Source organism: Oryx dammah, unplaced genomic scaffold (genome assembly GCF_014754425.2).
Source record: "Oryx dammah isolate SB20612 unplaced genomic scaffold, SCBI_Odam_1.1 HiC_scaffold_27, whole genome shotgun sequence".
Taxonomy (NCBI): Eukaryota; Metazoa; Chordata; class Mammalia; order Artiodactyla; family Bovidae; genus Oryx; species Oryx dammah.
Genome location: NW_024070211.1, coordinates 4703721 through 4727060, shown reverse-complemented (window position 1 = coordinate 4727060; position 23340 = coordinate 4703721). Strand labels below are relative to the sequence as shown.

The 23340-nt window shown below is 55.1% G+C and overlaps 1 protein-coding gene across 1 annotated transcript in view; it reads left to right on the top strand.

The window, feature by feature from the left end:
• Window positions 1-655: 655 nt before the first annotated feature.
• ECE1 (endothelin converting enzyme 1) overlaps window positions 656-23340 on the top strand; it is a 123808-nt gene continuing 101123 nt past the window's right edge. The window contains exon 1 of the mRNA XM_040229509.1: window positions 656-767. Coding sequence (XP_040085443.1) covers window positions 765-767 — 3 coding nt within the window. The 5' untranslated portion in view covers window positions 656-764. The remainder of the gene's footprint in view (window positions 768-23340) is intronic.

Genomic DNA, 23340 nt, shown 5'->3' with positions numbered 1-23340 from the left:
CCCTCCTTCCCTCTTACACACACACACCCTCCTTCCCTCTTACATACACACACACACAGCCCACCCCCCACACATGCACAGCCCACATAAACACGCACGCACACACACCCCCTCCTTCCCTCTTACACACACACACACACACACACACACATAGAAGCATGCAGTAACAAACCCTCATAGTCTCTGCCTTCCGTCACACAGAAACACATAGGCGCGCACGGGATCCATCACACACACACACACACACTCTCTTTCTCTCTCTCTTCCCTCTCACTCTTGTACACACACACGGGCGCGCGCGCAGCTGCAATGTCCTGGCTCATACTCCGTGCAGGCACCAAGCAGGAAGACAAAGGTCGCCGAGGCTCCCGGCGCCGCGCAACTAACGCAGCTGAGCGGCTCCTTGGCCTTGGCCGGCCCCGAGCCGGGTCTCGGCGAGGTCTGGAGCCCTCGCCCGGCGCCGGAGCCCCAGCCCGGGTCGGCCCTCGGGGGTGCGCACGCGGCCCCGTGGCCGCGGCCCCGGCGCGCCGAGGGTTAAGGCGCGGGCGCGGGCGGGGGAGGCGGCCCCGGGCGTGATTGGCCGCGCCGCCCGGGCCCGCACCCCCGCGCCCCGCCATTGGCCCGTCGGCGGGCCCGCCTCCCGGGGCTGGTAGCGCGAGCCGCGCTCACCCTCGGGGGCCCAACCTCGCTGTCCGGGCAGCGCGGCCGAGCGCCGGGAGTGGGGCCGGGAGCGCGGCGCGGGGCCGGAGCGGAGCGCGCGAGCGATGGTGAGTGCCGCGCCCGGCCCGCCGCGACGGCGCCCGAGTGGGACTCGGGGCCGGCCCGGCGCGCGGGGGGCCTGGGCGCCGGCTGCGGCTGTGGGAAGGCGTGCAGTCGGGGGGCGCGCGGGCCGCGTTGGGCTCGCCTTGCGGCGCCGCACTCTGTTCCGTCGGGGGCGGCTGGAGGGGGTCGGGGTGCCACTTCGATTCGTGCTCCCTTGGTGCGGTTTTGCTCTGGGGCGTCCGGAAGTCCCTGAACGCGGCTGGGCTTGGAGACCCTCGGCGGGTTCCGTAAGGGGGTCGAGGACCATTCGAAGTGCTGGATTCGGTAGGACCTGAGTGTCCCGGGACTCTGAGGCGGGGCTGGGGCTGGGGCTTGGCTTGGAGCGTCGTGGGTGGCTGCGCCGAGAGCCTCGGAGGAGTAGTTCGGGCGCCCTGGGACTGCGGATCCACTATGCCCTGAGGGTTGAGAGTGGATGCTGTCAGAGACCAGGGGCCCCTGGGGGGACCCTAAGCCCAGCGATCTGGTCTCCCTAGCATGTCCCAGTAATGGGTCTTCATCGGAGGGGGTTGCTAAGGCCACTGACTCGGGTGGGCAGTGGCACCAGGGAGAAGGGACATGGGGACATGGGGGGGGGGGCGGGGGAGGTGGGTGGTGGTGTTTCTGAAGTCCCCGGAGAGAAATCCGATTGGTCAGGCTGAATTCGTTGAGGCTGTTTTAGAGAGGAGGGTTGTTCTGGAAGGAAAGCCACGATCTTTCAGTGCCTCTCTGGGGCCTGGTGGCCACTTTGCCATTATGGGGGCCAAGGCCACCTCCTTCTCCGTAGCTTGTTTTCTCCAAGGGCAGGCGCCTCCGATTCTCTCTCAAGTCCTGCTCTGAGTCCTGTGGAGTGGACACAGGGCACCGCGTAGGGCCTGAGGAGGGCACGAGTCAGTGATGGTGGCTGCCAGTCCCACGGAATATCCCGATCTTCTTCCCTTCGAGCCAGCCCCCTCGTTTCTCACCCAGGAGTGTCTGCCTCCCCTGCACCACCACGAGCCACACCAGAGTCAGTAAGAATGAAGTTATGGCTTGACTCCGTACCTAGAGGTGCTTAGAGACCATCTTGGATCCAACCTAACTCTTTGATCAGGAATCTCCCCCCTGGATTGCTCTTCTTGAACAGTTGCAGTGGCAGGGTGCTCACTCCCAAGTGGATTGGCACTTGATTTAAGGTCTCAGTATATGGGAAATAAAAACAGGGTGACTTCGAGCTCATATCATCATCCACTCTGCCTCCAAGCCCACCCTGACCTTAGTTACTCAGAAAGAGAAATTTATCCTTCTCAAAAATCAGTTAAAGAAGGAGAGGTCACTTTGCCTTGGTGACACTTTTCAGAGCCTTACAACCTTCCAGCCTGTGAGAGACACCCCTGGTTTTGTCCTCAGATAGACTTGGGTTTGAATTCTGGTTCCTCTACTTCCCCAGAGGGACAGGTGACATCATCACCTCTGGGTTTCTGTTTCCTCTTCATCTGTGAAATGAGATGATATATCTTATCTCTCAAGGATGGTGTACAGATTTGGTTAGCCAACCCAGCAAGAGGGCTTTACTTGAATACAGCTTAGTTTCCTTTCTGATACAACCTTAAGCTCAAGGTGGGAAGTTCTGCCTGACATCTAACCTATTTGCTAAGTACAGAAGAAGGATTAAAGTTTATCATGTGGGGAGAAAAAGGGGAGGGTGATACTTAGAAAATCAGGCATTAGCTCATCATTCAACAAAGATTTATTGAGCTCTTCTGTACGCTAAGTCCTGTCTAGAGAGCAAACCAATGGTCATAAACACCATGGTAAGAGCGCTTCCATGGGACTTCCCCCGGCCACCCAGTGGTTAGGGGCTGCGCTTCCACTGCAGGGCACCCAGGTTCAGTCCCTGGTCAGGGAACTAAGATCCCACATGGCACAGAACATGGCCAAAAAAAAAGAGGGCTTTCATTAGTCCATAAATGTCCACACCATCCTCAGGCTAGGTGGCATGTCTTTAGGAGAGGTGGCGCAGTGCTGCCAGGGGAGGGCTCCTTCTGGATGGAGAGGTGGGAGAAAGCTTCACCGAGCAGGTGGCATCTGAATTGGAAAGAACATCCCAGGTCAGGGCACCTGTGTGAGCAGAGGCGTGGGAGTGTGGGAAGTACTCTTGGAAAGGGCCCAATGGGGTTTGCTCGGCATGTGGGCACCAGAGCGGCAGGAGAGAGGAGAAGGTGGCGGGGGACGCTGCTGGGGCTGGATGGTGGGAGGCTGGGGCAGGCCGAGGGGCCAGAGCTCCACGGTGGGTAGTTGGTCCACTGCGAGCGGGTGGGAAGAAGGCTGACGTCAGGCTCCTTGGCCCCTGTCATTTTGGTTTCTCCTAAACACCAGGCCCTGTGCTCATTCCTGAGGTGGGGGTGATTCAGGGCTGCTAGAGTGTTTATTCCTTGGCTCTCCTGCTCCACGGGTTTTAAACAATTCAGCGTTCTTGCCAGCGTTGCCAAGTTTCCCCTGGCCCCTGGGTTCCTAACGGGGCTCTGTTCGGATAGCGCGTGGGCTGTTTCCTGTGTCCTGCCTCCATCTCCTTGATGGTCCCCAGCTCCCAACCTTGGTCTCTAACCCCTTGGCAGGGAGTCAGCGCTGTTCTCAGAGGTTTCAAGTAGACCACCGGCAGGCTTGGGAGATGAGGCTTCTCAGGAGGCTTTTTGTGCGTCCTGTCTCTGGTTGTCCTTATACTGCCCAGCAGCAGGCACAGAGAGGCAAAGGACATTGCCCAGGGTCACACAACAAGATGGTACCAGAGCAGGCACAAACCTCCTGGATGTCTGGGGGGTTCCCAGACAGACAGGTTGGGGGAAGGAGGCCCAGTCTGCTCTTGTGGAGCCCTGAGAATTTTTCTTTACCTTCCCAACTAGGGGCTGAGCTGGAGGGTCGGGTCATTTTTACTGTAAGTGGCTGAGCTGAGAACCGGGCCCAGCTCCCAAGGGTCAAGACTGGGTGTACCACCCACTTGCTGCGTGACTTTGGGTCAGCTGTTCCTTCTCTCTGCGCCCCCCTTCCTGCCAAGTGTGGCAGATTTGCTGCTTGTCAGGGTCACAGGCCAATACCACCGAGTACGCGACATAGAAATGCTTCACAAACTATTGAGAACTTGAGGGAAAGTGTGATTGCTCGGCAGGAGGAGAAGGGGACGACAGAGGACGAGATGGTTGGATGGCATCACCGACTCAATGGACATGGGTTTGGGTAAACTCCGGGAGTTGGTGAAGGACAGGGAAGCCTGGTGTGCTGCAGTCCATGAGGTTGCAAAGAATCGGACATGAATGAGTAGGGAAACAACAACAAAATGACTGACTGAGGCCGGGAGGCCAGCCACAGGCCCCCTGAGCCAGTCTGCAGGGAGTTCCGAGTACAAAGTATCTTTCCCCAGGTGGCCCGGCCACTGTGCTGTTGGGTTATTGCTTATAGGCACCTTATTAACTTTTGTTAAAGAATAGATACATTGTTTCCCAGATGGAATTGGGGAGACCAAGCCCTGTACAGGGGAGAAGCAGGACTTAAGTAGTAGGAGGGCTACGAGGTGGGTTCAGCAGAAAGTTGCAGGCTTGGCCTAGACAGAAACAGCTTGGCCAAAGTCCACACTTTGCTGTCAGCCGCGACAGCAACAAGGGAGGAGACATTAGCAAATGTTTACGACTTTTTGTTCCCCTTAAGTTTTTCTTTTCAGTTAACTAGGTAAGCGCCTTGCCCTGGTCAAAGTGCTGCATTCATTCATTCGCCCACCCATTCATTCATTCACCAAAAAAGTATGCCTGGCATAGTGCCAGGAGCTGGGGCTGTGGGCATCAGTGTGGATGAGACTGGGAGGTCTGCTTTTCAGTCTGGCAATCAGGAGATATGGAGTAGGAACTTACAAGTGTGATTTCTGTTACCAAGGAGACACACAGGGTGCTGTGGCACAGATAGGGCAACCTGGGGCCCGAGAAAGGCTGTCCCAGAGGACATGCCGTGAAGGTTGTGGCCCTAAAGAATGGGTGAGACCGGGAAGGGCATTCCAGGCGGGGGAAGCAGCAAGTGGGAGATGGGACAAAACTTGATGCTCTCAGGAGTTAATTCGCCTGCAGGCTCAGAAGATGACGCTTGGGAGGTGGCCGGGGTGGGCGTGTGCAGGGAGGGCCGGGTTCAAGATTTGGGGCTGGATCCTAAGGGCAGTGAGGGGAGTGATGTGGTCAGGTCTGCATTTTTGAGATCATCGCAGAGGCTGCTTTGCGGAGAATGGAGGGAAAGGGCAAGGCTGGAGGCCGGGAAACCCATTAGGAGATCGCCGGAGCCGCCCCAGGAGAGACCACAGTGGTCTGAACACCCGCTGCTGCCCCCCAACCCTACCCCATACTCCCATCATGCTGCCCAGGGTGTGCGGTGCAGCAAGGAGGGGGTCTGGCCCTAGAGGTCTCCCAGAGCCCCCTGCCCTGTGGGCGTGGACCTTCCTCTTCTGCTTTCATGCAAATAACTAGCAGGTCTCCAGGAACTTTGATCTAACAGAGGAGAAAGGCGAAGTTTCCAAAAAGTTCTGAAATAAGGTAGAAAATGGGGATGCAGCTTCAAGGTCCCCCTGGCCATGGGGGTGTATCAGGGAAGGCTTTCCAGAGGAGGCGGCATTTGAACTGCTTCCTCGGACCACAGTGAATGGAAAGGAAGGCTTCCAAGGAGCTAAGCTTTGGAAAGAGGACAGTAAGGAGATACTGACTCACTGGGAAAGACCCTGATGCTGGGAGGGATTGGGCGGCGGGGGCGGGGAGGGGTAGGAGAAGGGACGACAGAGGATGAGATGGCTGGATGGCATCACCCACTCAATGGACATGGGTTTGGGTAAACTCTGGGAGTTGGTGATGGACAGGGGAGCCTGGCGTGCTGCGGTTCAAGGGGTCGCAGAGTCAGACACAACTGAGGGACTGAACTGAACTGAAAGAGGTATAGTCTGGTAGGGGGCAAAGTTTAATGCGTAACCAGTGCTGACTGACCCCTACTGCCAGAGCGGGGCGCTGGGAGTCTAGGACCGGGGGGTCCTGCCCTTTCCCCAGCGGTCCTGAGGATGGGTGCCTGGGCCTGTCTCGGCTCACTGACAAGCCCCAGAAAGGCTCCCTCTCCCCACAGGCCTCCTGGTGGGGGAGTTATTGAGGGGCAAATGTAAACAGAGGAACAAGTTTCTGGAAAACATTCAGGAAATAAGCTGAGGGAGGATCCAACTTCAGGGAGGTGGGCCTGGCTGCTCGATCTCCTTAAAATCTTGAAGTGCTTGTATTAAAGGGGGGTTAGTAACCACCTAATTCAACAGCCCTGGTTTACAGGAGGAAAGACTGAAGGGTAACGTGAGCGTCTACCGTGTGCCTGGCCCTTACATGTCACCCTTGTGACTGTCACACCAACTGCAGGGAGCAGCTTCATCCCCATTACGGACCTGGGAAGGCTGAGGCTCAGTGACCAGTTAGGGAATTAGGACCTGTAAGCGGGCAGCAGCCTCCTGATTACTCAAGATTCTGGCTTCAATCCCACACTGCCACTCGATTTGGCAGAAACGGCCTTCCTGGGAAAACCCCTGGGGACGAGGATGGGACTGTTGGGCAGTGGCCTGAGGCCCTGGGAGCTGGTGGGGGCAGGACGCTGGCCAGGCCGACGTCCAGCCTTTGCCCAGCACTTCACCTTTGCCCCACCTGGGCTCACCTTTGCCCAGCACCTGATAGTTGGTGAGGTCCTTCCGCCCACCCCCTTCACCACCTGCCCGTGATCCCACGGACAGCAGGTGGCCAAGCCAGGGCTGAAACCCAGGCCGGTGTTCCCCAGCCCAGACCCCTATCTCCCAGCTCCCAGCACTGCCCTGGGGCCCCCGGACCAGGTCCCCAGTAGCCCCTGGCTGGAGACGTCCCCAGCCTCCTGACCATGCTCCCCGAGTGTGTGAGGAGCGGCCCCTGACCCAGAAGACAGACCCTCCTCTTCCCCAGGCTCCTCCCCACCAGCTCCTCCCCTCCTCGGCAGGCAGGAGTCGGGTTACAGGGTAAACACCGCCGGGTGAATATTTAGCTCGCCTGGAACTGGAGCCTGCCTCCCACGCGCCGCCCCCAGGTGTGTGGGCCTGCCTGGAGCTGGTCACCGAAGGCAACGCGGAGGGCTGAGGTGTAGCTTTAGCCTGTGGCCCTCCGCAAGACGCACTTAGTTTTCCCATCTGTAAAATGGCGTGGCTGGGACAGACTGATTCAAGGGGCCCTTTTCAGCGGTGATATGCAGGATTCCAAGCGTGATGCTCTGGTTCAGGGTGCGGGTGTGGAGTTGGCCAGACCGGGGTTTCCATCTCAGCTCCGCACTTCCTCCCTGCGAGGCTGTGGGAGGTCAGCCCCTTTGAGCTTCAGTTTCCCCAGTCTGTAAAATGAGCTGCTAACGGACATGTTTTGGAGGATCACTGGTGAGGATTAACAAGATGACACATTGATGCGCAGAGTTTGGGGCACAAGATAAGAAGTGAGTGGGGCATCCCTGGTGGCTCAGACAGTAAAGAATCTGCCTGCAGTGCTGGAGACCTGGGTTCAATCCCCGGGCCGGGAAGATCCTCTGGAGCAGGGCATGGCAACCCACTCCAGTATCCTTGCCTGGAGAATCCCCGTGGACAGAGGAGCCTGGCGGGCTGCAGTCCGTGGGGTCACAGAGAGTCGGACACGACTGAGCGACTAACGTACATAAACACAAGAAGTGAGTCAGTGGTGGTGGTGGTGGCTGTTGTTCCAAATAAACATTTGATAATCCTCTGGATCCAGGCACTGGGCTGCGTCACTTGGGAACAAGAACCAAGGGTGGGAACTGTAACTTCAAACCCTCCTAGTACTTGGGCTGGGGGAACCCAGGAGTTGAAAAAGCCCCTGGGTTAACGCCACACACACACACACACACACCCCCACCCCCACCCACACACCCACACACACACACACACACCCATACACACACACACCCAGGTCCAGGACTGACCTCAGCGATCTGTGGCGTGAGAGGGGTGAGGGAGGAGGCAGAGGGGAGGATGGATGCATTTCCGAAGTGGTTAGTTTACAGGAGCTTTGTGTCCAGTACAGAGAGGGGCCGTCGTTGCCTCTGGCCCTGGAGAGGAGGGGGCGTGGGGCAGGGCAGGCAGGGAGGGGGCAGCTGCCAGCCGGCAGAAGTGGGCCAGGGTCCAGCCTGGCTCCCCCGCTTTTTGCGCTGTCACTTGGGACAGCATGTCACCTCTCTGAGCTTCGTTTTCCTCGTCTCTTAGTATGGAGATGCTGGCGCCTGCTCTGTACTCCAGTTGAAACAGTTCTATCAGATGCTGTTTCAGAAGAACCCAGCTCCCTCCTGGCATATCCAGGGGGCTCAGCCTCTTTTATGGTCACCAGAACCACTCGCCGGTCCTGCTTATCAGGGTGCTTCTTGAGGGCATGAGTGTGCATTTTTTTAAATCGTGGCAGAGGGACTTTCCTGGTGGTCCTGTGGTTAAGAATCCGCCTGCCGGTGCAGGGCATGGACTCGATCCCCGGCTGGGGAGCTGAGATCCCACCTGGCCACAGAGCAGCTAAGCCTGTGGGGCCGCACCCACTGAGTCCTTGCTCTGGAGCCCCTGCAGTGAGAAGCCCCTGCCCACCGCAACTAGAGAAAGCCCACGCACCACATCGAAGACCCAGTACAGCCATGAATATGAAATTTAAAAAGCGGCATAATTTACACAAGATGCACACACTTGTGCAGCTCAGTTTTCACAGATGTACACACCTACATAACCACCACCTAGAGCAAAATATAGAACCTTCCTGCTGCCCCCAGAGAGTTCCCATGTGCCCCCCTTCCCATGGGAGGTTCCAGTGTCAATCACCCTGCTGCAGGGGGCCGCTGGCCTCTTCTATTGCTCTGTTTTGCCTGACTCTGAACTCTGCGTGAATTCACACGTATGTACGCCTGGGTCTGGTTTCCTTCAGCTTCCGTCAGCACTGAATATTTGTAGCTCCTCTGAGCTGTTGCCAGGATTCATGCCTTTGTGGGCTCTGTTACATGCCGCTGGGTGGATGTACACGTGCACGTCCGTGGATGATGTTTGAGTTGATTCCAGGTTGGGGCGGCGGTGACATTGCTGTGCCTGTCTCTTGGGCGGGTCATAGGAGTGGCCGGGTCGGAGGGTCGCTGTGTGCTTCCTAGCAACTGCCACACATTCTCCAAGGAGGGCTCTGTTCACCTCTTTGCCCCGGGGCCCACGGCCTAACCTTGAGTACCTGCTTGATGAATGTTTTTTTAAAGAAAGATGAAATTTGAGTCCTTGCTTTGTCTTAAGGCTTCAGACCTTTGCCGATGGCCTCAGGACCTGACTGCTCCGGGCAGGGGCTCTGCCCAGATCCTGAGCTTTGTCTAGGAGCCCCTCAGTCCTCAGGGCAGGGTGGGAGTCTGGCCCTGGGGACCCGGGGCCATGAGGCTCTACCACTGGTTGGCTGTGGGACCTTAGGAAGTCCCTTCCCTCCCTGGTCCTCAGTTTCTGCTTCTCCCAAACATGGTGTGGATTGAAGGTTTCTGCGGCTCCCTGGTTTCCGGTCGGCTCCCCTCGTCGGGGAGCATCTGCTCCCAATTGCTTCTCCACCTCCGGGCTTTCTCTGGTGCCCCTGTGTCCCGAATCTCCAAGGAAGGACCCTTTAGGAAAGTGGGTGGTCTCTTCATTCTTGGCACCCTCCCTAAATACCTCCTCGTGACTCAGTCCTCTCTGGATGAGATTCCCCCCCCCCCCCGACCCCGCCAGAGGGGGCCCCTGGTGGGAGCCCCACCCATGGAGGCTCTGCAAAGGTAACAGGGCTAACCTGGATCTGAATCCTGCCGCTGCCAGTTCTGTGACCTTGGGCAAGTGACTGCATCCTCTTCTGCAGGGTGGTAAGGCTGAAGTGAGGTCCTGCCTCATGGTGGGGCAGCAGAACCCCCACCTGTAAGGAGCTGCCTTCTAGGAGAAGGAGCCACAGATTTTAAACAGGAAACCAGTCAACCAGAAAGAGTCCATCAGAGAGAGGAGAGAAAAGGAACACGGGGATGAGGCTGTGAGCTGGGGAACGGGAAACTCTAGATTGCTGGGGAAGGATGAGGAGGGGGCGGCCAGGCAGAGATGCAGGGAGAGGAGAGAATTCCAAACAGGACAGCCAGTGCAAAGGGCCTGAGACAGAGATGGGACTGCGCACTTGATGAGTGGCCAGAAGGCTGATGGATGGAGGGAGCAAGGGGGAAGCTGGCAGGAAGAGGTGGGTGTGGAGGGGCCAGGTCCTACAGGGCCTTGTCAGGCTCGGTGGTGGGGGGAGTTGGCATTTCCTCTTTTAAATTAATTAATTTATTTTTGGTTGCACTGGGCCTTCCTTGCTGGGCGTGGGCTTTCTCTGGCTGTGGCCAGCAGAGCCTAGCCACTCTTCAGTGTGGTGCGTGGGCTTCTCATTGCCGTGGCTTCTTCTGTCCCGAGCACAGTCTCTAGAGCGTTTGGGCTTCTGTAGTTGCGGCCTGCGGGCTCCATAGTTACCAAACACAGGGTTTAGTTGCCGTGGCATGTGGAATCTTCCTGGACCAGGGATCAAACGTGTGTCCCCTGCGTCAGCAGGCGGACTCCGGTCCAGTGTGCCACCACGGAAGTCTGGCATTTCATTTTTCAGAGTGATGGCAAACTGCTGCAGGGCTCGAAACAGGGAGGGGACGCATTTGGCTTTAGGAAGGCCCTGGCTGCTGTGTGGGGAGATGGCCTGGAGGGGGCAGGAGTGAGGCAGGGAGGCAGCGCCCAGTGGGAGCCACTTTCACCTGTCCTGTGGGCAAAGGAGGCTTCTGTTACGCCAGGGCGTGGGCTTTGAGCAGCTACTTCAGAGGGGAGAGAGGTGATAGGGCCATCCCAGGTGCTAAAGATGTTCCTGGCAGCCGAGCCTGGTGGGCAGAGAACTGACTCCTGGAGCCAGAGAGACCGGTCTTAAGACCTGCCTTTGAACTCAGCCTTCCAGAGTGAGCTTCGGGTCCTCCCAGAGGGACCCCTTTCCCAGCACCCCAGGCCCTGGGGACCCAGGGACATGGAGCAAGAAGGGCCCCTCCGCACGCCCTGCCGAGAAGTGAGGCAGAGGAAGTGATGGCCTCCCGGGCTCACAGTCCTCCCCCCGCAGGCTACAGGTCCCATGGCCCGGCTCCAGGCCATCCTGGGGCTTTGTGGTTCCCGGGTGTCCCGGGCTGGTCTGAGGCAGGAGGCAGCTGTGCGAGAAAGCGGTCCTTCACCTTCCTCTGCCCCTGAGTGGTGGCTACTGGGCTTCCCCGGGGGGTGGGGAGGGAAGCCACAGGGAGGGCAGGGCCTGGGAGTTCACGGTCTCATGAGAGCCACATGCAAGTGGGAACTTAGATGTCGTCTAGAGCGGCCGCTTCATGGGGAGACAAAGGCTCAGGAAGGGAAAGAACAGTCTTGTGGACCCTGACTGCTTCCCCTTCTGTGGGAGTCCTTTGCTGCCAGCAAAAGTTAAGAAGTTAATACGAGGTCTTTCTGTATATCCTCCCTTAAGCATCAGCTCTGGCTTGAGCTGGTGTCTTTGAGGAAAAAGGGATCTGGAAGTTGAAACGCTGGAAAACAAAGGGCCTGTATCTGGGAGAGGAACGGGATTAGAATAGAGGCGTTTAGCGGGGAGAGGAAGGGAACTCAGAAGGCTGAAAAAAGTTGGAATTCAAGCTGAATCAGCATTTGCTGAATGCATCTTCTGTGCCAGGTATGGGGGTATCTCTGCCCGCCCCCGACAAGGAACTCCCAGGCCTGTGGGAGAGACAGACAAGTCAACTGGCAACAAGCGAGAAGCCACAGCCTTTAAAGGCTGGATGACTGATTTGGCCCAGGGTGGTGATTATTTTGAGCTGGGTCTTGAAGGATGAGTAGGAGTTCGCCAGCCAGGCAGAGCCAGAATTTAAATCTAAAGAGTCTGTCTTGGCTTGGCCCCACTACCCCGTGAGCCTTAGGAGATGTGATTCCTCAGGTCCTGGGCCACTGAGTGGACCCTGGGCAACTGTCCAGCCATTTCTCATCCAACCCCTGCTCCTGTCCTCTCAAACCCTGCTGCCTCCCGCTTCCACCAGGGTGGTGGGTGGTTGACCAGCCTTGAGTGGAGAGTCTCTGCCCTCTCTTGGTGGCCAAGACTCCAGTCCTGAGGAGGATGCACAGATTCCACCGCCAGAGCACCTGTGGCTGCAGAGGAGGCACAAAGAGATGCGAAGGGTTTCCTCTTTCATTTTGCAGCTCTCCTCACTTCCCTGCACCAGCCCCCACCCCCAGCAACCTGAGATGTACTTTGCATAACGCACTTCCTCAGATCTTTCCAACAACCCCGGCAATTAGAGGTTGGTTGTCACCATTTTAAGCCTGCAAAACGCCTGACCTGCCTCTTGAGAAATCTGTATGCAGGTCAGGAAGCAACAGTTAGAACTTGAAATGGAACAACAGACTGGTTCCAAATAGGAAAGGAGTCCATCAAGGCTGTATATTGTCACCTTCCTTATTTAATTTATATGCAGAGTACATCATGAGAAACTCTGGGCTGGATGAAGCACAAGCTGGACTCAAGATTGCCGGGAGAAATATCAATAACCTCAGATATGCAGAAGACACCACACTTACAGCAGAAAGCGAAGAAGAACTAAAAAGCCTCTTGATAAAAGTGAAAGAGGAGAGTGAAAAAGTTGGCTTAAAGCTCAACATTCAGAAAACAAAGTTCATGGCATCCAGTCCCGTCACTTCATGGCAAATAGATGGGAAAACAGTGGAAACAGTGGCGCACTTTATTTTGTTGGGCTCCAAAATCACTGCAGATGGTGACTGCAGCCATGAAATTAAAAGACGCTTATTCTTTGGAAGAAAAGCTATGACCAACCTAGACAGCATATTAAAAAGCAGAGATGTTACTTTGCCAACAAAGGTCCATCTAGTCAAAGCTATGTTTTTCCAGTGGTCAGGTATGGATGTGAGAGTTGGACTATAAAGAAAGCTGAGCACTGAAGAATTGATGCTTTTGAACTGTGGTGTTGGAGAGGACTCTTGAGAGTCCCTTGGACTGCAAGGAGATCAAACCAGTCAATCCTAAAGGAAATCAGTCCTGAATATTCATTGGAAAGACTGATATTGAAGCTGAAACTCTAGTCCTTTGGCTACCTGATGTGAAAAGCTGACTCACTGAAAAAGACCCTGATGCTGCGAAAGATTAAAGGTGGGAGGAGAAGGAGATGACAGAGGATGAGATGGTTGGATGGCATCACTGACTTAGTAGACATGAGTTTGAGTAAACTCTGGGACTCGGTGATGGACAGGGAGACCTGGCGTGCTGCATGGGGTCCATGGGATTGGACGTGACTGAGCGACTGAACTGAACTGACTGAACTGTCACCATTTTAAGCCTGCAGAAGGCAACAAAGAGAGGTTGAGCTGTACGTCCACGGGCGCACGGCTAAGCAAATACTCTAGAATTTGCTCCTCAATTGGTCTAACTCCAAGGCCTGTGCTCACATTCTAAGCCATGAGGAAGCAGACCAGTCATGATAGGCTGGGCCTTCCTGGTGACCAGTGCTCCGACCCCCATCCACGCAGCCTCTGGGCTTCTCATCAGGGCCCCACGACTTCTGCAGGTGGGTGGTAACAGTGTGACTCCGCTGTATGAGTGGCAGCCCTTCTCCAGCCCAAGTGTGTGTGAGTCCTCAGGGACCCCGGTGACAAGTGCACGTTTCATCGCTGCTGTCACACACACTCTGATTCTGTCTGTGTGGAGTAGGGTACAGACAGGAAGTTACGTTTCCAGTGAGCTTCCTGATTCTGATGCTGGTGGGTGATTGATCACACTTGGGCAACCCTGACTTACTGCACGTCCGCTCTGGGGCCGGCACTGTTGTGGGCCTTTTGTTTTGTCATTTCAGCCATCAGAACGTTGCTTGGTGGGGGAAGTTGGTACAAAAGAAAGTGGGGAGTCTTGAGACTTCGACCAGTCATAGTGAGGACATTTGTAACCAATGTGTCAGACGTATTTCATCTTCAGATTAATTGGCTGAGGAAACTAAGGCTCAGAGAGGTTCAGGGACTTAGAACCCACATCCCTCAGCTGCTGATGCCTGTGTTCTCAGCCCTGCATGTGGCCTCTTTTGCACATTCCCAAACACAGGTTCTTAGAGGCCTGGAATCTAAGGAAATATGGGAAGATTGGTGGTGGTGGTAACTACCATTTTTTGAGCAACTCCTATGTGCCAGGCAGAGTATAGAATGGTGAGCACACAGAAATGGTCTTGGGTGATTGCACAGATTTCTGATTTTGAGCAGAATACTCTGTGATCTTATGTCTGAAGAGCTCATCCCAGGCAGGGGTTGGGGGGAGAGCAGTGGTGGGGAAGACATTTCTCAGGAAAAAACAGTTGAGGAGAAATCTGAAGGGTGAGTTACGTATTAACCAGGTGAAAAGATAGAAAAGTGCTCTAGGCTAAGAGAATGGCGTGTGCAAAGGTCCTGAGGTGGGTGGTCTCAGCATAGCTGGAGTAGAAAGGAAAAGTGACCCAAGGTGAGGCAGAGGGGTTTGCCAGAGCCTTGGCCCCATGGGGCTGTGTGGACCAGGTGAGCAACTTGGACTTCATCCCAACAGCAGTGGAACATGGAAAGCCACGAGAGTGTGTGTATTTTCAAATCAATAAAATTTATAGGCTTTATTTTCTTCTACAATGAAAGATTCCACTTAAGCCTGTGAAGGAAGAAAAGGCAAATGTCTTTAACTTGCAGGGTGGAGGGTCTGGATGGGGCACCAGCAGGGAGATGGCAGGACCAGAATCGCCTTTTATTAGACTCACTCTGGCTGCTGAGTGGAGATGGGCTGGGGGGAGAGGGCAGGAGTGGAGGTGGGAGATGGCAGCCCTGCCCGAGGGAGTGCAAGGGAGAGGCAGACAGAGGCGCTGGGGGGTAGAGCCGATCACTTTGATGAGTGAGAATGGAGCCCAGGAGGTGTGTGAGCTGCTCTGGGTCAGGGTCACACAGCTTGTTGGTCGGCCTTCCCGCAGAGCTCTGACTCAGGGCTGAGCTTCCGGGCAGCTCTTTTGCAGAGTCCTCCTTTCAGGCCTTCTCATGCCTGCGCCCACTCCCAACTCCCCAAGGGTGGGGCCTGCTGACTTCAGGGGAGGGAGGGCTTCATGCCACAGATCTGTCTTTGAAGCATCTACCAGGGCGAGGGTGGTACTGACCCCCCGGATTCTTTCCCTCTGACCTCTGCTCTCTGCCCTCTGCCCGGCCATCCCCCGGCTTTGAAGGAGTCTGCAGAAGTGGGGCTGGGATGGGGACTGGAGCTGCTGTGCTTACACGGCCCCTGCTTGGGCAGGAGTGGGGGCCCTTCCAAGGATCTGAGGAGATGCCCTGCTGTGGAAAGAAAGCAAGGACCAGAGCCTGGGCCTCTGCCAGTGGGCGCCCCAGATGTAGGAGACGCCCCGCACCCACACCTCTTGAGCTGGAAACAGCTGGCTGCCATTTAGGGTTTTTCTCCTCCCCCTCCCAGCCCCGCATTAACTCCCTGGCACATGCCACCTGTGAGATGTTCAATGAAATGAATTTCTCGCCCTGCAGGCCTCCCCACCCTCCAGCTCTAAGCCGTGCGGTTCCAAGAGCCGTGGTGCTCCTGCATGAACCATATCCCCCTTGTGTGGGAGCCCCCATTTTCCTCTCTGCAGCTCAGGCTCCCCTCTCTTCTTTCCGGGTTCCAGAGCCCACTCTCCTCTCGGGGAGAGGAATCGCCCCTGGACCTCGGTTCTGGGCGTGATCTCTCTCTGGGGCCCGGGTCTCCTGCTCTCCCAGGGATGGTACACACACACACGCACACACACACACACACACGCGTGCGCACACGCACGTGCACGTAAGGACTGGGTCCTTCTCACCGTGACACACAGTGTGTGCGTGCTTAGTTGCTTCCATCGTACCCGACTCTTTGTGGCCCCGTAGATGGTAGCCCACCAGGCTCCGCTGTCCACAGGATTCTCCAGGCAAGAGTACCGGCGTGGGTCGCTATAGCCTCTTCCAGGGTATATTCCTGACCCAGGGATCAAACCCACAGCTCATGTGTCTCCTGCATTGCAGGCAGATTCCGTGCTGCTGAGCCACAGTAGGTACACAAGTAGGTACTGACATATAGTAGGTACTCAAGAAATGTATTCTCTTTTTCCTGCCACCCCCTCTCCCACCCCCCCAACCTTGTGACCCCTTCTGAGTCCCCCTCCCTCACATGGGTATTTTTACTTAGGGGGCCACATGCTGTGTGACACCCGGGCCTGGAAAGCAGCTATTATTAACTCAGGACATTGGGACAGGGAGAATGCTCAGTGCTACCAGCTCAGCCCCTGTCCTGATGTCCTGTTGAGTCGGGATGAGGCAAGTTTGGGACAAGACAGAGGAAGTCCCCTTCCCGCCGCCAGGAGCTCAGCTGTGGACATCGTTGCACTGGCAGGACATGGGCAGCAGCTTTGGAAGCGAGCTGGGGGGGTTGGCGTAAGAGCCACTGGTGGCTTCTTGGGGAAGGAAGCCAGGATCTCCCCAGGCCTGGAGGACAGTGTCTGGACTCCTGGTGCGAGTGCAGCGCTTTGGGCCACCTGTTCTCCCCGTCCTGGTGCCTGTCTGCTGCGCGGAGCAGGAGGCAGGAGCCACCACTGAGTGAATGCTAACTCAGAGCCGGGTCCTGTGGCACACGGCCGTTGCGTGTCATCAAAGTCAGTCTAGAGATGGGTCCTGACACCTGCCTCGTGGTCCAGTGGTCAAGACTCTGCACTTCCACTGCAGGGGACGTGGGTTCCATCCCTGGTTGGGGAACTAAGATCCCACATGTTGCACAGCCACCCTCCCTCCCCGCCATAAAAAAGAGAGAGAGAGGTCCAAGGGTGTCGCCATTTAACAGATGAGGAAACTGAGGCTTGGTGAGGCAAGGTGACTCAGCCAAAGCCGCACAGCTTAGAGCCATGACTCCAGAGCCAGGAGTGTTTTGCAGGCTCCTCTGGAGCATCTTAGCTTCTGGGCTGGGACGGGGCGGGCTCGTGGCTCAGAAAAGCCATCAAGCGGTGGAGAGAGAGCCAAGCAGCATGAGAGGAAGATGGCTCAGGAACCCTGACCCGGGATCTCTCTGGAGGGAAGTGGGTGGTCCCCTCAGGGGGGGACCAGGCAGCCGGAAGCACGTTTTGAGCTGGATGAGGAGCTGGCACTGTTCTGTCCTCTGGGCACTTAACGCCCTTTAGTTGTGCCTGTGGCTTCTCTGTCCTGGAGGGGAAGCCCTGGAGGGCAGAGACCCTGCCTCTTGGCCCACCTGCTCTGGGCAGATGGAAGATGAGTTGGGGGTGGGATGCAACCCCACAGTGCTGGAAGAGGGGAGCAATCGGGATGGGGAACAGCCCTCCTGGGCCAGAGGGACAGTCCTGGAGCCAGTGCGTGGCTCACAGGGCCACTAGGGACGGGTCTATTAAGTGTTAACGCCAGCTAATGGCGACCAGAGTCCAGTACATAAAAACTGCACTTTGCAAGCAATTGTGAGCCCCATCTGTTGTGTCCTGTGTTTTTTCAAGAGCAGAACCTGGAACAAAACGTTAGGGAGCATCTCTGCCAGTGATCTAGGATTCCTCCAGACTGAAGAGGGTTTTTTTTTTCCTTCTTTGGTGATCTGAGAGTTTTCTTACTGTCCCCAAGTGACAGTGAGTCAGCCATAAAGCTCATTTAGGAAACTCCAGAGGAATCTTTCTCCTCCGTCAAATTCCATCTGGGCAGGGCCAGGTGACACCTGGTGACACACTCGAGGCTAGGTGAGGAAAACCAGGCACACTCCACCAGCCACTTGTCCCTGCCACCCCCGCCTGCGTTTGTCACCCGTTTCCTTGGCACAGTGCCGGCAGGCAGATCAGTGACCCCAGGGCTCTTCCAGCCTGATTCAGCGCAGCCCTGGCCCTCTCTGGGGGAACGTGAGTCACTTCTTCAACCCTGGAATGTTTCTCTTTGTGTGGAAACAAGGGGAAAGGAAGGGAGTGGGGATAGCCCCACTTGGGGCTCCTTTCTCAGGACCTGGAGGGAGGGGTTCCAGGCGACTGTTGGCGGGGGCAGTCGGACTCAGTTAAGTCAGTAAACTGTGCTAAGCTGAGCAAGTAGAAGGTCTGTCTCCTTTCCTCTGCGACCCCCACAGCACCCTCAGTTCAGTTCAGTTGCTCAGTCGTGTCCTACTCTTTGCGACCCTATGGACTGCATGCCAGGCCTCCTGTCCATCACCAACTCCCAGAGTTTACTCAAACTCATGTTCATCGAGTCGGTGATGCCATCCAACCATCTCATCCTCTGTCGTCCCCTTCTCCTCCTGCCTTCAATCTTTCCCAGCATCAGGGTCTTTCCCAGTGAGTCAGCTCTTCGCATCAGGTGGCCAAAGGATTGGAGTTTCAGCTTCAGCATCAGTCCTTCCAGTGAATTTTCAGGACAGATTTCCTCTGGGGCATGCTGCTCCTTTCTGTTCTTTACTGCTTGAGCCGTCAGGGAAGCCCTTTTTAATTATAAAGAAAGGACAGTCAGTTTGGATAGAAAGGTGACACTCAACTACATGCTGCCCAACAAACACTCTTTAATTAAAAAGCTGCAAAGAAGTTAACTGAAAATTGTTGGGAAAATACATGTAATGGTCATGTATGGATGTGAGAGTTGGACTGTGAAGAAAGCTGAGCGCCGAAGAATTGATGCTTTTGGACTGTGGTGTTGGACAAGACTCTTGAGAGTCCCTTGGCCTGCAATGAGATCCAACCAGTCCATTCTGAAGGAGATCAGTCTTTGGTGTTCATTGGAAGGACCGATGCTAAAGCTGATGCTCCAATACTTTGGCCACCTGATGCGAAGAGCTGACTCATTGGGAAAGACCCTGATGCTGGGAGGGATTGGGGGCAGGAGGAGAAGGGGACGACAGAGGATGAGATGGCTGGATGGCATCACTAACTTGATGGACATGAGTTTGGGTAAACTCCGGGAGTTGGTGATGGACAGGGAGGCCTGGCGTGCTGTGATTCATGGGGTCGCAAAGAGTCAGACATGACAGAGCGACTGAGCTGAACTGAACTGAACTCCTTTCTATCCCTTATAAAGTGAGTGAAGTGAAAGTCGCTCAGTCGTGTCCGATTCTTTGCGACCCTGTGAACTATACAGCCCATGGAATTCTCCAGGCCAAAATACTGGAGTGGGTAGCCTTTCCCTTCTCCAGAGGATCTTCCCAACCCAGGGATGGAACTCAGGTCTTAACCGCCCTTTAACCTGAGCAGGTTAGGAAGGTATCTGGAGATAGGAGATGTTGATTAGGAGTGACTGTTCTGTGGATTTGAAAACCTGACTTCAGCAAGGGCGAGACATGGATGAATCCATCCATTAGTGATGCCTGCCAGGGCATGGGGACGGGCGTGCAGCTTCGCTGGAGAGGAACTGGGGGGCCTGGGTTCGCCCTTCCCCTCTTGCCCAGTTTCTCCGTTATTTGCTAGGGGACCTTACAAAAATCTTTTTCCTTCTTTGAGACACTTTTCTCATCTATAACACAGGGCAAACAATTACCACCCACAGGTGTTGAAAGATGAATGAGAAAGCATCTGCAAAGCAGCCTCGTTTCCTTTGCATCCTAACTCAGATGTCACTTTCTCAGAGACCCCTTCCTGCTCACACTCCTGAAAATTGCCCCCCCCTTCATTTTCCGTCCCTTTCCCTGCTTGATTTTTCTCGTTAGCTCTCACTCCAATCCAACACACTGCCTATTTTACTTATTCATTTTCTTTCCTCCTCTCACTAACCCATAAGGATTTCTGTGGTTCTTGTTCCCTAGTTTAGCCACTTACAATGGTGTTGCCACATGGCAGGCGAATAAATATTTGTAAAAGAATGAGTAAGTGAAAAAGCAGGTGAAAAAAATGAACAAAGTCACGTGACCCCAGGCACAGTGCATAGCCGTTTATAAGGCCTGGGTTCCTCATCCTTCTCCAGCTGTGTTATTCTGGATGGGCCACTCTCTCCAGGTCAGCTCATGCACTTTTTAAAAAACTGTTTGTTTGTTTGGCTTCTCTGGGTCTTAGTTGGGGCATGCAGAATCTTTCGTTGCCACATGCAAACTCTTAGTTGAGGCATGTGGGATCTGGTTCCCTGACCAGGGATGGAACCTGGGCCCCCTGCTTGGGGAGCTTGGAATCTTAGCCACTGGACTACCAGGGAAGTCCCCTGCTTATCCACTTTTGAAGGTTCATGCTTTATATGTGAGCATTTCATACTAGTGCATGAGATTGCCCTGGGGAATATAGTGGGGGCAGTTATAATAAAATTAAAAGTTCCTGGGGGAGGAGGGAAGGGTATATATACGTATACTTACGGCTGATTCACGTTGTATAGAAGAAACCAACACAACATTGTAAAGCAATTGTCCTCCAGTTAAAAATAATAACTGAATAAAAGGCACTGTTTTGGAGTCAGATGCAGAAGGTACATGAATTTTTAAGATTTTTTTTTTAAAGAAGCTTCAGCGAAGACTCCTCTGTGTCCTCAGACCTCCCTGGCTCCAGGCTCACTCTCTGGGCGCCTTCGGGAAGGTGCGAGGAGGCTTGGTTGGGGAAGTGACCCCAGTCTGGAAGCCCCACAGCCTGCCCTCCCTCCTGAGGCCCTGCCCGGGATTCCAGCAAACGCGCACGGTTCCTACAGGGCACACACCCCAGCATGTCTCATCCAAGGCCTTGGCCGATCCCCTTCTTAAGCTGTTTCTTTTTCCCAGGAGAGTCAGTTCCTGGGACCTGGAGCCTGAAACCCCCTTTCCTTAAATAAGCATTTTGTTTTGAAATAATTTGGGGCTTCCCTGGTGGCTTAGACGGTAAAGAATCCACGTGCCATATAGGAGACTCGGCTTCAATCCTGGGGTTGGGAAGATCCCTTGGAGAAGGGAACGGCTACCCACTCCAGTATTCCTGCCTGGAGAATTCCATGGACAGGGGAGCCTGGTGGGCTACAGTCCATGGGGTCGCAAAGCGTTGGACACGACTGAGTGACTTACACTTTGGAATAATTTTAGGTTAACAGAAAGCTTGCAAAGATGATAAGGCATTTCAGTATCCTCCTCACCCAGCTCCCCATCGTAGTTTTAATAACATCTCTCATGACCACAGGACGTTTGTCAAAACCGAGACGCCATCGGTGGTTCATTGCGGTTCATTAAATGCACACTCTGGATTTCACTGGTGTTTACACGTGTGTCCTTTTCTGTTCCAGAATCCCATCTGAGACACACACGACAGTTAATTGTCCTGTCTCCTTAGCCTCCTCTGGCTTGTGACCTTTCTCAGACTTGCCTTGTTTCTCAAGACTGCGGCGATGTTGAGGGTACAGGGCAGGTGCTTTGTGGAACGTCCTTCTGTTTGGATTTGTCTGGGGCCTCTTTGTGATGCCTTCCTCTCTGTCTGCTGCACAGAGTGGTCCCCGAGGCCACAGCCTTTTCCTCGGCCCTGGACTCTACCCGCCTCTCTTCTGCTGATGCTGCCTTTCCATGGTGAAGACCACCTCTGCCCTCCTGTGTCCCAAACCTGGCTTTTCCAGCCCTCAGCCAGTGGCTTATCTGTTCAGTTGCCTGCTCGGAGTTCAAAGTGCCACCCAGGTGCCTCCTTGCTCGAGTTCTATATCAGTATTCTGCCTCCCCTACACTTCTTTCCACCCACACCCTCTGTCGGCCACCCTTGTCCCTGGATTAAGGCAAAGTCTCCTGACGCACCTGGCTCCAGCCTTACCCCTCCAACTTGCCTCCTCACTGCAGCTTTGGCCAACTTTCTGAAACATGTCTGGCCATTCTGCTTAAATGTACCGCATTGTCCTGGGAGAAGTCAGACTCCTCCATAGGAATTCTCAGGTTTTCGTGACCTAGTCTTTGCCCCTTTCTCCAGCATTGTCTCTGGCCTTTCTCCACCCAGTCATCCCTGCTTCAGCCAAATAGAGATATAGCACCCCCGCCGTCCCCCAGGGCAGCTTACTCTGCCCTTCAACCTCCATCAATTTGCATAGACTGTGCAGTCTTTGTCTGTTTCCTGCCATTAGAATGTGAATTTCATGAGGATAGAGATCTTATTGGGCTTGTCCTCCACTTCCCTGCAGTACCTTGGACAGTGCCTGGCACATAGTAGGTGCTTGATGGTGGTGGCCAGAATACTGGGGTGGGTTGCCATTTCTTTCTTCGGGAGAACTTCCCAACCCAGGGATCGAACCTGTGTCTCTGGCATCTCCTGCATTGTAGGCAGATTATTTACCCCTGAGCCACCAGGGAAGCGCAGGTGCTTTATAAATACTTATTAACAACTGTGAGAAGAGCATGGGGTAAGAAAGTTCTTTATGAAATAATCTCAGATAAGCATGAAAGGGCAGCAGTGACAAACGCTGTGAAGGCGGGGTTCACGGTGCTGCACGCGCCTGTATTAGGGGGACTGGACTAGTGAAGGTCAGAGAGGGCTTCTCTGCAGATAAGGACGCACTCAGTGCAATCTGAAGGAGAGGTGCTATAAATAGGAGGGAAGAGAAGAGCGTCCTAGGTACAGGTGGCGTGTGCAAAGGCCCAGTGGTTGAAGGGAGTATGAAGGACTAAAAAGGAAAGCAGAGTTACTGGGGCCCAGCCAGGGTGGGGAGGCCAAACGAGGCAGCAGGGCCAGAGCTTGGGGTACTTATCATTTTTATCTTCATCCTCAGAGCCATATGAGGCCACTGCATGGGGGTATAAAAGAGAGAGAGAGAAGTAGGGGGAGAGGACAGGAAGAACCGTGATCCTGTCTAGGCTCCATGACTCTGGACAGGTCATTTAGTCTGCCTGAGTGTCAGTCTCCTTGCCTGTAAAACTGGGGACAGAACCACCTACTTTACAGGGTCACTGGGGGCATCAAATGAAATAAACGTGAAGCGCTTTGTCCCATTTTGGTGCATGGCTGGGGGCCTGGTGAATCCCGCCCTTGTCAGCCCACCAGCAGCAGCTGCAGACTGTGAGAGAGACATTAACAAGCCCTGTTCACAGCTCAGCCGAGCTCTCTGCTCACGATCCTTCCCCTTTCTCTCCCACCTCAGCCTCTGCTCTGCAAGGAGGAAGGCCGTGCCCATCTGTCTCTCTCAGCCCAGGCCCACCTCCCGCTCTGACCAGCTAGGTGCTAGGATCCCCACGGCCTGCCTCTCCCGGAGCTCTGCAGGGACCAGCGAGGTACAGGAAAGCCAGCCGATCTGTTCAGCTGGCTCTGGGGCTCATGAGTTTGAATGAAGAAGGGCTGCGCCTTTTCTGATGACCCAGGAGCCCACCCACACCTCCCCCTTGCTCACAGAGCACCAGCTGCCCTGCTTTGTGGCCACCTTTTCTCGAGTTCCCTCTGTTCACACTTTGGAGTCATTACCCTGTGTAAGCCGCATTCGTGCAGGACGTGAGTCAGTGTCCCCCTTTCACAGATGAGGAAACTGAGGCCCAGGGAGGTGACATGATATTCCCAGGCTCTCATCTCTTGTTGATGGCAGGTCCACCTGACCTGGAG